At 36.1% G+C, this 13,356-nt stretch overlaps 2 protein-coding genes across 4 annotated transcripts in view; one reads left to right on the top strand and one right to left on the bottom strand.

Annotated features, from left to right (window-relative positions):
- LOC134667463 (uncharacterized) overlaps positions 1–504 on the bottom strand; it is a 36,016-nt gene extending 35,512 nt beyond the window's left edge. Inside the window, exon 1 of the mRNA XM_063524882.1 lies at positions 352–504. Within this exon, the coding sequence (XP_063380952.1) occupies positions 352–393 (42 nt within the window). The 5' untranslated portion in view covers positions 394–504. The remainder of the gene's footprint in view (positions 1–351) is intronic.
- Positions 505–6,681: 6,177 nt separating this feature from the next.
- Positions 6,682–12,970, top strand: LOC134667692 (uncharacterized). 3 transcript variants are annotated; one of them, XM_063525115.1, is made up of 4 exons: positions 6,682–6,841; positions 7,361–7,484; positions 9,051–9,306; positions 12,644–12,782. In XM_063525115.1, exons 1-3 carry the CDS (start codon positions 6,803–6,805, stop codon positions 9,302–9,304), a joined length of 417 nt encoding a protein of 138 aa, XP_063381185.1. In that variant the 5' UTR covers positions 6,682–6,802; the 3' UTR covers positions 9,305–9,306; positions 12,644–12,782. The 3 variants fall into 3 exon arrangements, with proteins under 3 accessions (XP_063381185.1, XP_063381186.1, XP_063381184.1); XM_063525116.1 differs by lacking the exon at positions 9,051–9,306 and having other exon boundaries at positions 12,644–12,970; XM_063525114.1 differs by lacking the exon at positions 12,644–12,782 and having other exon boundaries at positions 9,051–9,375.
- The last annotated feature ends 386 nt before the right edge of the window (positions 12,971–13,356 follow it).

Here is a 13,356-nt window from a genome sequence, read left to right as displayed (position 1 = left end):
GAATGCAGTCTGCACACTACGCATAACACTACGCATAACAAATTTAATAGAAGTCATTGACGCCTTCTAAGGGCACAACAACAACAGACCGGTCATTACTCACTGAAAACGAAAGTGGAAAATTCAATCTTGATAGCCTAACAATAGAGTTGTGTTTAGACTATACTATTCCATTTAATCTGAAGCCACTGTGTATACCTACAAGTATTACGCAGTATTAATAGAAACATTTATAGTCCATGTCCATGCATTAACGAATTTATTAAGACTCCACATTTGAAATGGGTGAATAACATCCGCTACCCACAAAAGCCAATAAGTAATATAACATTAAATTAAATATAATCTCACCAGCTCCAAGAACTTAAGGATGGACAGTCTGCTGATGGCCATTTTGAAGATTTAAAGTCAGACAACACTGTTTGTTTACACTCGGCGAGCGCACGGCGCGGGTACTTGTTGTGGGGGCTCTGGAAGAACTGGCGTGGCGCGAGTTTCTACTACGGCGCGCGGCGTGGCGTGACGCCCTCGAGGGGATGAGATCATCGTTCGTGTGTCCATGGCTTTACTATTCCGGAACTCATAAAAACACGTCCCTATCTTTTAAATCTTATTATAGTTGTTCTGAGTCAGGCGTTAGCATCAAAGCATTCGACGCCGGCCTAATATTTTTATATGCAGCTTGATTCTATAATTAACTTTTACTGTTTATATTGGTGCTGGAATATCTTTGTGGCTTAGCTACCGTCTCGTATAATGTGGGCGTTGGCTGTTGGCTTTAGTTGCAGGAATATCCGTAAAACTCAGGATATTGTGGTGACACCACATATATTGAGGTCTTTCTTGCAGTATGGTGACGTCATGAACGACTCAATCGATGAGGTAGTTTGGCCATTTTCGTCCGATGAAGGCTACAGATGGGCAGGGCTGTTATTTTATTTTCAAAGCTTACCTTTAAGTCAGATAACTTACGTGAGACCTTCGTTTACCAACCATAGCTACTGTGATATCGAGGTCAACTAATAGCAGACTAGTTGAGATTTGAGATGAATTCTAAAAGTAGTAGATGTTGTATTGATGGTACGTAGATGATTGATGACATTTTGATCTGATTTTGATATTATTAAGAATGCTGCCTACTACAGTCGCCATCAGATATATAGGAGCGGCCAAGGTGTTCACAATATCTGAACACGCACTCTAACGCCTTGACAATAGAGGCGTGTTCAGTTATTTGTGAGCACCCTGGCCGCTCCGATATATCTGATGGCGACTGTTTACAATTTGTACAACTTTACATAATTTGTTTCCCACGATTACGGTGGTGGGCGTCAATACCTAGAGGAGATAAGTTTTGTTTTTATATCCCATCAGATAAAATATATAGAAGCTCGATTGAACAGTTTCCTATCCAATCTGCCCAACCCAACTCAATTTAATACAAAACTAGACAGATTGAGTAAAATTCCACAATCGAACAGTATTTTTAATAGGTACCTGGGATATAAAAACTAAGTAAATGGCAAACTGACCCGTGGCAAAATGCCGGGATAACGCAAGGAAGAAGAAAAACTAAATGTAAGTATACTGTAAGTACCTACTTACCTATTATAATTATAATGAGAAAAATAACAACCAAGATCTAGGTCCGCTATATTTAGTAGTACCTACCTAATTTGCGATCTATAAAACCAAGCGATAATTAAAATATGAAATTCATGAAACCTAAATAAGTCCTCGCAGTAGGTAATTTATTTAGACAATATCAGACATGCTTACTTTGACTTTATCTGCCATACAAAAATAAATACGGGGTACTTACAGTAATAATTAATTAATTCATGGTTCGAGTGGTATCACTACCAAGAGGATCATGTACTTAGGTACAATAACAATACAACATAGCCATAATAGGAGCTTTGCCCAGCATTGGATGTAAAGTGCTGTGGATGACGAATACCAATGAATCAAGTCCTCTGAAATTAATCAACTTAATTATTTTCGATGCGTTATTTCATTGGATGGGTAACTTCCGCATCGCGGCACTTATGCCTCAAGAGAACTGCCCCTATTCGACAAGCGATGTTTGACGTATCGCGTTGATCTCCCGTTGATGTGGGAAAAATCATAAGTTCTCGAATACGTACAATGTCAAAATTTGACATTAACAATCCACAGTTAGGGTGACAAGCAAACCAAACCGAACCACCCTTAGTTTAGAGTTGAGTTTTGGTTAAACCAAATGATATTATCCACCGTTGATGGAATCAACACTCAGTATGCAATAAAATCAACTGTTGATTTGACGTGGATGCGAAATCTGACAGTTGTACATTTCGAATTTGGCCCCTGTTTCAGTTGAAGTGATAAACAACAGACATGCAATGTAAAGAGCCCACTTGTTAAGCTCAAAATGAGTTATACATTCATACATCATATCAGAGAGCTGAATTTTGATATGAATTGCACTTATGAGCCTAATTTTTATGCAGTGTTGTGCAGGAGTCGATCACCTTCCTTTAATGCTTGAAAAGTCCCCAAAATGATTGGATTCTTTTTAACTTCTAGAACGAACTCGAAGACGCAGGCGAGGACTCAGTTAAGTGGTCGGTCTATAAATAGACAAGCGAGCAGGCAACTAATTAATTAAATAATTTCAGTTTCAAGTTCCATGCAAGCACATTTGCCACTAACAAACTAAGAACCTGTTTTAAAAAGGAAGTCCCAAGCTAAGCATAATGATCGGGTCCAATATTTACCTCATTATTTAACCTGTTCTCAGCGACGTAGCTTATCATGAATACGAGAATAAGTATGACAATTATGTACAAAATATTACATCATGAGCTAAGTTATGCCAAAGATTGGCCTACCATTGATCACTGTTATAGCAAAAACTTAAAATTAGTTTTACACTGACAATTTATCTTACATTAAGTAATTTAACAAGTAGATAATAATGCGATTATACAGTTATCGAAGTTTAAAGTATGAAGTTTTTAATGAGCGATGACTTAGGAATTTTTATAGGTACATAATTATTTTAGCGAAACCTCCGCATATAGCCGGAACGGAACAATACGAGTACGTTAGAATGGCGATTTATTATTTTAATTTATTTTTTACACACACCAAAATTCTTTTTCTTTCGTTTGTACAGAAAAAAAAAATAGTGTCCCTCTATTATGGAGGTATTATCACCTTATCATGTTCCCACGCATGATCCTTGACTTGTGGTGTGTGATTCAATCACAACAAATTACCTCAATGCTTACACCATATCTAAACAATTCGACCTTCGAAGCTAGCTTAATATGATGTTAGTTGTCTAATTAAAGCGCCTGAGTTAAACAATAGTACACACTAAAATCTATTTTTTTTTCTAAAGACGTCCGCTATAGTATTTATAAATAAATTGGTACCTGCCTGGATACCTACAAATTAATTAATTAATTTAATTATTATTGTTAAGTACATGCAAATTTTGTATGTACATATCACTCATATCAGTGCCCTGTTTATCAAAAGCTACTAACTTGTAATAAATACAAGTGGAAGTACCTTTCTAACAAAAATGACAAAAGGGACTTCCACTTGTATTACAAGTTACAAGCTTTTTATAAACAGGGCACAGGTCTTAATTCATAGTTTATATAATTTAATAAAATAATTTTTTTACATAAAAATTCAAATACATAGTTAAAAAGAAACCGTTATTTGCGTCTTAAACTACTTACATAGCAACTCAAATTAAGTAACTAATTATACAAAAATATAAGTACCTAACAACTTTTGGTCCAACACTTCTGTGATTGAACCGTGTACCGCACCCGGGCCAACCTAAGGAAACCCCAATGCTAAGTAACCTTTTAGTTTATTGAAAATGATCAGTAGGTATAGTCAATTGTACAAAAAGAAATTCACTTTCTCACTGTTATTCGACAAAACAATGTATTTTATTACGGTAATTTATGATTCACGCCATCTACGAACACTCTTTAGAACTACAAGTACAACAAGTTCAGGTATTAAGTTGGCTTTGCTTTTGTACACTGAAAGTAGTATGAACTTTAAGCTAACACCAATAGATGGCAGTGTAAATTCGGAGTTAAACGTGTTTATCTACTAAGAATTTTTAGTAGGGATGTACCGACTAGTCGCCGACTAGTCGGGAAAGCCGACCAGGGTTGGGCAAAATACTGGCTTCCACGTATTTCAAATACAAATTACAAAATACATTTTTAAAAGTATTTGAAATACCAAATACAAACTACTTTGGTGACTGGTATTTGAAATACAAAATACAAATTACAGTGTTTAAAATAATGTATTTCAAATACAAAATACAAAATACTTTTAATTCTTTTTGTCTAATCGTTTAGTTTGTTTAACGAATATCCTTTCCTAAAAACGTATAGGGTCATTGCGCTTGTTTTCGTCCAGCTCTAGTTTTCATCCACTTGACGAAATTTGAATATAAACCTACATTGCTGCAAATAGTAAATTAAAAATGAAATATATTATTTGCCTATCTGTCAAGTGGTCGAAAACTAGAGCATGGACGGAAACTACTGTAATGACTCTATCCCCTGGCTGTTGACGAAAAGTTCCGCGCAGAATAACTCGCGCATGGTACATATTTGCCCTCGTACAAGTTGTACATTATATTTAAAAAAAAAACGTTCCATTTTAGGATCATAGAATTTAATAAAATGTATTTTGTAGAAATGTATTTTGAAGCTTGAAGTATTTGAAATACAAAATACAAAATACATGTGAGTGCAGTATTTGAAATACCAAATACAAAATACTTTTCCAGGTAGTATTTGAAATACAAATACAAAATACTACAATGTATTTCAAATACGTATTTCAAATACATGTAATTGAAATACTGCCCAACCCTGAAGCCGACTATCCGGCCACATTTGTAGTCGGCGATTAGTCGGCGACTAGTCGGCAAAAATGGCCGATTAGTCGGCACTTTATTAGTGAAAGAAAAACAGAAAAAAAGAAACCAACAGTTAATATTTACCATATGTTTTATGTCTATTTTACCAAAATACCTATACAGGGTGTTAAAACTTTTGTTCATATAATTGACCGTTTGATCGTTATCGTATGGTGGTGGGCTGGTGTTTTCCTCTACAGGTCGATCTCAACTGATTCTCGTGTAATTTCATGGCTAAGTTCTATACTTAAAGGATTTTATTATAATTCAGTTTTTGTTTTTTTTTAATGGTGGAGCCATGGGGAACTATTAAGGTTATTGCAAAATTTAGAGACTTATAAACAGGACACGTTGCGCGTAAAGACGCTGACGCTTGGAAATACCTCCTACAAGTTGTACCGTGTAGTGACGGTCTGCTCATCAGGATTGCAAAATAAAATAAAAGAAAGACAGAAATTCAACGAGGATTCTTGTGATAGGTCTTTGAACCTATAGAGAACACCTTTTAGCCAAGCTAATATATGAATAGCGCAACCAAAAGAGCAAAACTATTGTTTTTCACCTGAACTTATACGAAACTAATGATATGGCCGACTAGCCGACTAGTCGGCCGACTAATCGGCCATTCGAGCGCCGATTAGTCGGCTAGTCGGCTAGTCGGCCAAATCAATAGTCGGTACATCACTAATTTTTAGGGTTCCGTAGTTAACAAGAAACTCCATAGTTTAACTGACTAATTAACCTTATTCTTTTCAGGGTTGGGCAAAATACTGGCTTCCACGTATTTCAAATACAAATTACAAAATACATTTTTAAAAGTATTTGAAATACCAAATACAAACTACTTTGGTGACTGGTATTTGAAATACAAAATACAAATTACAGTGTTTAAAATAATGTATTTCAAATACAAAATACAAAATACTTTTAATTCTTTTTGTCTAATCGTTTAGTTTGTTTAACGAATATCCTTTCCTAAAAACGTATAGGGTCATTGCGCTTGTTTTCGTCCAGCTCTAGTTTTCATCCACTTGACGAAATTTGAATATAAACCTACATTGCTGCAAATAGTAAATTAAAAATGAAATATATTATTTGCCTTCTGTCAAGTGGTCGAAAACTAGAGCATGGACGGAAACTACTGTAATGACTCTATCCCCTGGCTGTTGACGAAAAGTTCCGCGCAGAATAACTCGCGCATGGTACATATTTGCCCTCGTACAAGTTGTACATTATATTTAAAAAAAAAACGTTCCATTTTAGGATCATAGAATTTAATAAAATGTATTTTGTAGAAATGTATTTTGAAGCTTGAAGTATTTGAAATACAAAATACAAAATACATGTGAGTGCAGTATTTGAAATACCAAATACAAAATACTTTTCCAGGTAGTATTTGAAATACAAATACAAAATACTACAATGTATTTCAAATACGTATTTCAAATACATGTAATTGAAATACTGCCCAACCCTGATTCTTTTGCCATGTAGTAAAAAAAACAAAAGGGGTTTTTTTTTGTTTCAAACTTATAGACCCTACGATTTAGGTTGATCTTAATAAATAAAGCAAGTGTTAAAACTGAAACCGTCTATTTTGAACTACCTATACATATATTATTAAAAACTTTATTTTTTAATTTATTTCAGGCATAGATACGAATTTGTCACTATTGCACCTTTTTCAAATGATTCACATGTCAGTATAGTTTGTCTGTGATAAGAATCGTGTCTATAACAGACATGTTCCACTGTCAAATTTGGTTGTCATGTACTTAAATTAATAAACGACATTTAATCAATTTACTTGCAATACATATTTATAAATTAGTTTTATTATAAATTCAAACAATGTTAATACCTACTTGTCTGATCAAACTCACCGAACTTGTAAGTATTCCTAAAGATCTATTAAATATCTGATAGATAAGGCACAAAATTGAATGGCTGGGTTGTTTACTTTTAATTTGACCGTATTAAATTGTTACCATTTAAATTTAAATGAAATTACATAGTATCAGATCAGATCAGACTTTTTTAATTCAAATTATTAATTGAATAAACAAAATACATAGCTAAAGGCCCTTAGTGTCCTAGACTGGACTGATATGGACCTATTTCCGTCAAGTTTTGATCCTTTATTTTTATAACATAAAGTTGAAGAAAACCTTAAAATATACGATGAATTGTTTGATAAAGTAAATCTTAATCATAAGGCAAACTTAATCCAGACATGCGTCATCATTAGCCGGGTCCACACAGAGCGAACATAGCGCGCGCGCGAGGCACGTCTACACTGGCCGTTTTGTGCGCGAGGAATTTGCCTCGCGCATATGCTCGCTCTGTGTGGACCCAGCCATTCTAATTTCACCAAAAACCTGAATAAATAAATTCCTCGTATTCTTACAGCTTTTAACAATAGCATGCCTAGTGCTTCACCACTACAGTTACGACCTCACAGACGTGCCCACTCTGATCTTATGCTCCGGAACATATGTTGGCTTCATAGTGGTGCTTTCGGGAGAAATAGTCGGTAAGAATTGACAACTATTTTCCATTACATATATTTAATTATGTGTAAGTTTTAGATGGCCGAACTCTACAGTTGTTTCTAGTGCTTAACTATTTAGGGTTGTAGGTTGTAGGGTCACCATATCTGATATTAGAGAGGTTAATAAAGAAGTCGCATTTATACAAACACCGGCAATACCCCGTTGATTTTATTGTTAATTTACCCATGTTAATACCTTTTCTACGAGAATCTAATGGTCGTTCCTATACACCGTGTTTTTATTGAATTCCGTTAACTTCGGGGTATGGTTAAGAACGTTTAAGTGAACTAATTGGCATAGTTAATTTTCAAATAAAAAAATATTTTTGCTTTTTTTAAAGAAAAAATTAAGTTTAAAAAGTAATTAAATGTAGCACATAGCGTTGTTGTAACACGGGCATTACATTTAACTCAACCAAATAATTGAAATCTGTGACATATCAATGTCATTTCACACATCGATCGACCGAGATTGTACTTAAGTTTAGTAGCAAATGTATGAACTCATTATTAACACTAACCAATATGTAAACCAGCCCTAAGGCAAGTGTACACGCTTGTAGAGGCCTTATAGGAAAAAAATAAATTATTGATTATCTCCGAAATGGAGTTAATTAGAACATCGGTGTCTTTGAGAAAGTTACTTAATTTAAGCTCAGGAATGCACCCTCGAAATTAACGGAAATAAAAAAAAAACACGGTGTATATTACCATATCTCCATATTTTTCGATCGCTTTAAGACGAGAAGAATTTTATTCACGAGAAATACGATCACCAACAAAATCCATCGAAGTTTGCACCCTGTACTTAATTCAGTGGCGAGGCGTCCAAAACATTCATACTCCCATTTTTATATTGCTGTCTTATTTGCTGCCTTTGAGACAAAATTTATCTAGGACGACAGCCGGACGTCACGCCACTGCTGTTCATATAACTAGGTAAGGGGTCATCCATTAATTACGACACACGAATTTCTAGGTTTTTGACCCCTCCCCCCCTCCTTGTCACACTTGGTCACATTTGGCAAACCCCTCCCCCCTAGTGTGAGGTCACATTTTTTCTACGAAATCGCCAAATCGAATTAAGTAAGTACCTAAGTATTATTAATATTTTATCAAAATATTTTTGACGATATAAATATTAGTAATTTTATAACCCAAAACTGCTTAGGAAAGAAAATTAAACGAATAAAAACGATTATCGTTTTAAAAACTTGTTATTTAAATGTACAGCGAATGAAATAATTATCGGTTACTGATAAAGTTAAAGTGACGTCACAAAGTTTGTGTCTCCCCCCTCCCCCATGTCACAATATGTCACATTTTCTTGACCCCCTCCCTCCCCCTAAACGTGTGATGTAATTAATGGATGACCCCTAAGTAAGGGCTGATTTAGACGGCGCGCGAACTCGCATGCGAGTTTCATTACATTGCGTTATTTGATCGGTCGGCTGAATTGATGTAGCCTCAATTGTCCGCAATGTAACTAAAATCGCATGCGAGTTCTCGCATCATCTAAATGAGCCCTAACAAAGCTGAACGTTCTAGGGGAGATGATATTCGCGCCGCTGGATCTTCTCCAAGACATGTATTTTGGCATTGTGGGGATGATCATGTTCTCCCTGTGCGGCGGCTTGGTGCTCTCCGCGCGGATGAAGTCCTCGATCGTGCCTCGCACCGGAGATCCCACGGCTGGCACTGTGGCAGCAAGTCTGGCCCTTATCAACGCTTTACTCATGTTCCTGGATCTGAGCATGGGATATTTGGACTCTGAGGAATTGAACGAGGAAACGAGCGTGTGATAGTAAGCTTTAAATAATGAGAAGTGAACTTTTTAGTAAGTGCATGCCGCTAAAATGCAACAGCAATACGAATAAATATTTTTTTATATCCGTTCGAACGACCCGATATGCTTAGGATTACGGGACTGACAATCGACATCCGGCAGCTTTTCCTGTCCTAGATTATTCACAATAAAGTACACTTCTCGCCTTGTAGCTCGTAGTTTTCAATGTCATATATTATCATTGCAGTGTTTTATGATATACTCAATTGTTTGTATAAATGCGACTTTTATGGAAATTAAAACCTCCAAATGAACGTTTTGATTCCTAATTATTTTAAGTACGTGCATTTATGGCGTTAAAGCATAATTTACAGAATACGATAACTGGAACACCTACTATACATATAGGGATCATCCATTAATTACGTCACACGAATTTCTAGGTTTTTTGACCCCTCCCCCCTCCTTGTCACACTTGGTCACATTTTGCAAATCCCTCCCCACCTGGTGTGACGTCACATTTTAGGCAATTTTGTTTTCAACGAAATCGGCAATACTAACTCGGCATTATTTTTTTAATAAAAAAATATTTTTGGTAAAAGAAATATTAGTAATTTTATAACACACAACCAATTAGGAACGAAAATTACCTACTTCCAATTCCAAAACCTCATTATTTAAATGTACAGCGAATAAAAAATATAAATTAATTTTCGGTTACTGACGAATAGTCATGAAGTTAAAATGACGTCACCATGTTTGTGACTCCCCCTCCCCCATGTCACAACATGTCACATTTTCTTGACCCCCTCCCACCCCCTAAACGTGTGACGTAATTAATGGATGACCTCATATTACTTTATCCAATCGACAGTTATTTTTAATTGGAGGGATCGCTTAAATCGGTCGCGTGTATCTACTCTCTTAGGTTCATCTAAGCCGTAGAGAGTTTTTCAACACACTGTTTTTCGCTGAATCCTAAGTTAATAAACCTCAATGGACTGTACAAAATACAGTCGTCAAAAATAAAGAGTAAATGAATATGAGATGTAGATATACCAACTAGAGCGAGTTCATAAAACAAGCCATTATATCTCGGAAAATAAGGCCCCTAACAGAAGTGGCGTTAAGGGCACCATCAAGCGGGATTAAATCTAGACTAAAAGCAGATTTTCATTTCAGCTTTCGTACCTGTATTATTTCCGCCTAAACTGTTTCAAACAGAGTATTGCCTTGTAAATATTCTCACAAGCGTAATCGCTCTCGAGAGGTCTAGAGTTTGACCAAGAATAGTCTGCAGCGGATATCCCCTCAGCTGTGGGAGATGAATATGGCCGCTCCCCCTCATCTGTGGCAGCCTAAGGGGTCTGCTCCACAGACAGGGTTTCTAGGTCCACGTGCAAGTGGAAAATTGCGATTTATTCCGTTTTTTACAATGATACAGTCTATAGTTTGTATTTTTTCTGCTCTTTATTTAATTATCTAACTGCTACTTAAAATTACGACCAATTAAACTAACATAAAATAACTGTACAGTCGAATTCAAATTATAGGTACCGAAATGTATCTTTCATTTTCTATTGTAATAAAAAAATAAACAGTTTTTAGGCGTATCTGTTACTCTAATAATGTACATAATTTATAATCATACACATCAAAAAAACATAAAATATCAGGCTTATCAATTAAATACATGAAATATACCATTTGAAAAGTTTATTGAAATTATGTCTGCCCTAGAAATGGCGCACGTAAATAAGTTTCTAATTACATGCATTGTGGAGTAACGTCCTACCACACCCTATGTAATAATTTTATACATAAATAAGAAATTTAAGTTGTAAACTATCTGTGGCCAAAGTAATAGTAATGCAGGTGCAGTAGTTATATGGTAAGAAATGTTTAAAAAATGCTTTTATTTATTCATGCACCATTGATAGCCCACAAAATGTTGAAAAATCACAGCAACCAGCAGCCTTAATCCAAAGAAATTCCGTTTCTCAGGGTATTAATGAAACAATATTTAATAATAAATAATCGCACTTGTTCTTATTAAACAAAAAACATCTAAAAACTTGATCTGAAAACAAGACAAATATAGACCAAATCACATCTATATGGTTTGATTAATATGGACATACCTAGACCGTAAGAGCAATAAAGGGATATTTCAGAATGTGTGAAGAGTAACACCTAAAATCTTAATAGCAAACCCCACCACCATCATTATTATTATCATCATCATCATCACTGTCGCCTAGTACCCGTATTAAAACCCTTGCATAATTAATTTATATTAAATTTTTTATACTCGTCGATCTCAGTATAAAGACTTCATGGACAAAACTATAATCTTACAAATTAAATGTCCAGCCATTGCTCTCACTCATTACAGTTGCGCTGAGCTGTGTTATTATAGCCTATGTGGAAAGAGAAGTATCGTAGAATTAGTTAGTAAGTGGAATGTCCATGCTATGCAAACGTGCGTTAGTAACATGACAGCGCCGTCTGTGGCGACAGCCTGGCAGGTGCTCGTCCAGTCTGTTGCGACAGCCCGAGAGGTTATGTGCCGACCGTTATTTAGTTTGATAGCTATTATTCACTTTAAACAGATTTTAAACTAATTTCATTGTATTTAATATAATCTATATGAACTACGACATATTATGATTGTTTTGAGACATAGTAAAACTTATACAAATAATAAGAAACCGAGTAAGAAAATTTCGGCTATGACTTGGCATGTCATTTCTTCACACCTTTAGCACTTATATTATTCTAAAAACACACCCAAACATAATATTAACAAAAGTTTACTGACATTTCCTCAGCTTTTTAACGGTTTCACCATAAAAATCCACAATTTTACTATAAAAACACGTAACATCCTACTCGTCACAGTGGCTGTTTTTGACTGACGAAAGTTAACGACTTTTTCAACCGTTGATCATTCAAATGTTCGCTTGCTAGCTGTCTTGCTTCATTCACTCCACGATTAAATATGTCAGAGCGAGTTAAACATATGTTTCACTGATATTTTACCTTAAGTTTAGGCGCAAATTATGCGAACCTGGCAGGTTGAGCCACAGATAAACCGCCAATTTTATGACCGCCTGAAAGGCGCTCCCACAGTTGAGGGGATATGATAGCCCACGCAGTGAAAGTGTTATTTTAAACGTCAAACTTCTATGAAATTATGACGTATAAATGACACTTGCACTGCGTGGACTATCAAATCCGCTGCAGACTTTTTCTGGTCCGACTCTAGCTATTAATAGGAGAAAGAAGTGAGGATAGGTTTAGAACGACTCGCCTACATCTTGTCTACGAGTGTGATTTCGGGTGACTTTACCAGGGGAGGCGGTGTCGGCGACGTCAGACGCGTTCGTGGACGCGTGGTGGTCGTGCGCCGGCGCCGTGCTGTTCGGCGCGTGCGGCGCGCTCACGCTGCTCGGCTGGCGCGACGTGCCCGACTGCCCGCGCCGGACGCATGCGCGCGCGGCCGCCATGTGCGCCATCGCTGCCACAGTTCTGCTCATCGTTGACGCGCTACTGGCACTCTGTGCCGTCGACAAGGACGACCTCAGTTCTAAGAGCAGAGCTAAATAAGCGTTGTAAAATTAGAATGTAATTAATTCAATCTGGCCGCGAAAATATTAGGGTTTGCATATTAACTTAAATTGCATAAAAAAGGTAACTTGACTGGCATTTTTGCTATGATTTTTCCTGATCCTTTATTATACATTTTCGCGACCAAACCCTTGATATTGTAGTTTCTTACTACCCTTACCCAATGTGTGCGCGTACGTGTGACCTCGTTCGGCTTGTATTTGTTTGAAGAGTTTTGTTTTTATATGATAAAAGTCTATACCTAATTAAAAATATTGTACATAATCCAGTTTCCTTTTTTTAATTCGGGATACGTCGACCAAACAAACATCAAAACGTCATAATACCGAGCCAGCTGACGTAGTAGCATAAAGGTAAAACCCCAGGTAATCTAAAGAAAATAAAATAACACCAGTCACAGGCGTATTTATTCAGTAAACAAAGTCAAACGTAATTCTG

Source organism: Cydia fagiglandana, chromosome 9 (assembly GCF_963556715.1).
Source record: "Cydia fagiglandana chromosome 9, ilCydFagi1.1, whole genome shotgun sequence".
Taxonomy (NCBI): Eukaryota; Metazoa; Arthropoda; class Insecta; order Lepidoptera; family Tortricidae; genus Cydia; species Cydia fagiglandana.
This window is presented reverse-complemented; position numbering and strand designations above follow the sequence as displayed.

Excerpts from the sequence above, each read along its gene's own strand:
- LOC134667692 (XM_063525116.1), top strand. The coding sequence starts at position 6,803 with ATGTTAATACCTACTTGTCTGATCAAACTCACCGAACTT. Across the intron at positions 6,842-7,360 it reads TGATCAAACTCACCGAACTT|CTTTTAACAATAGCATGCCT; the intron begins GTAAGTATTCCT and ends GTATTCTTACAG. Across the intron at positions 7,485-12,643 it reads GCTTTCGGGAGAAATAGTCG|GGGAGGCGGTGTCGGCGACG; the intron begins GTAAGAATTGAC and ends TGACTTTACCAG.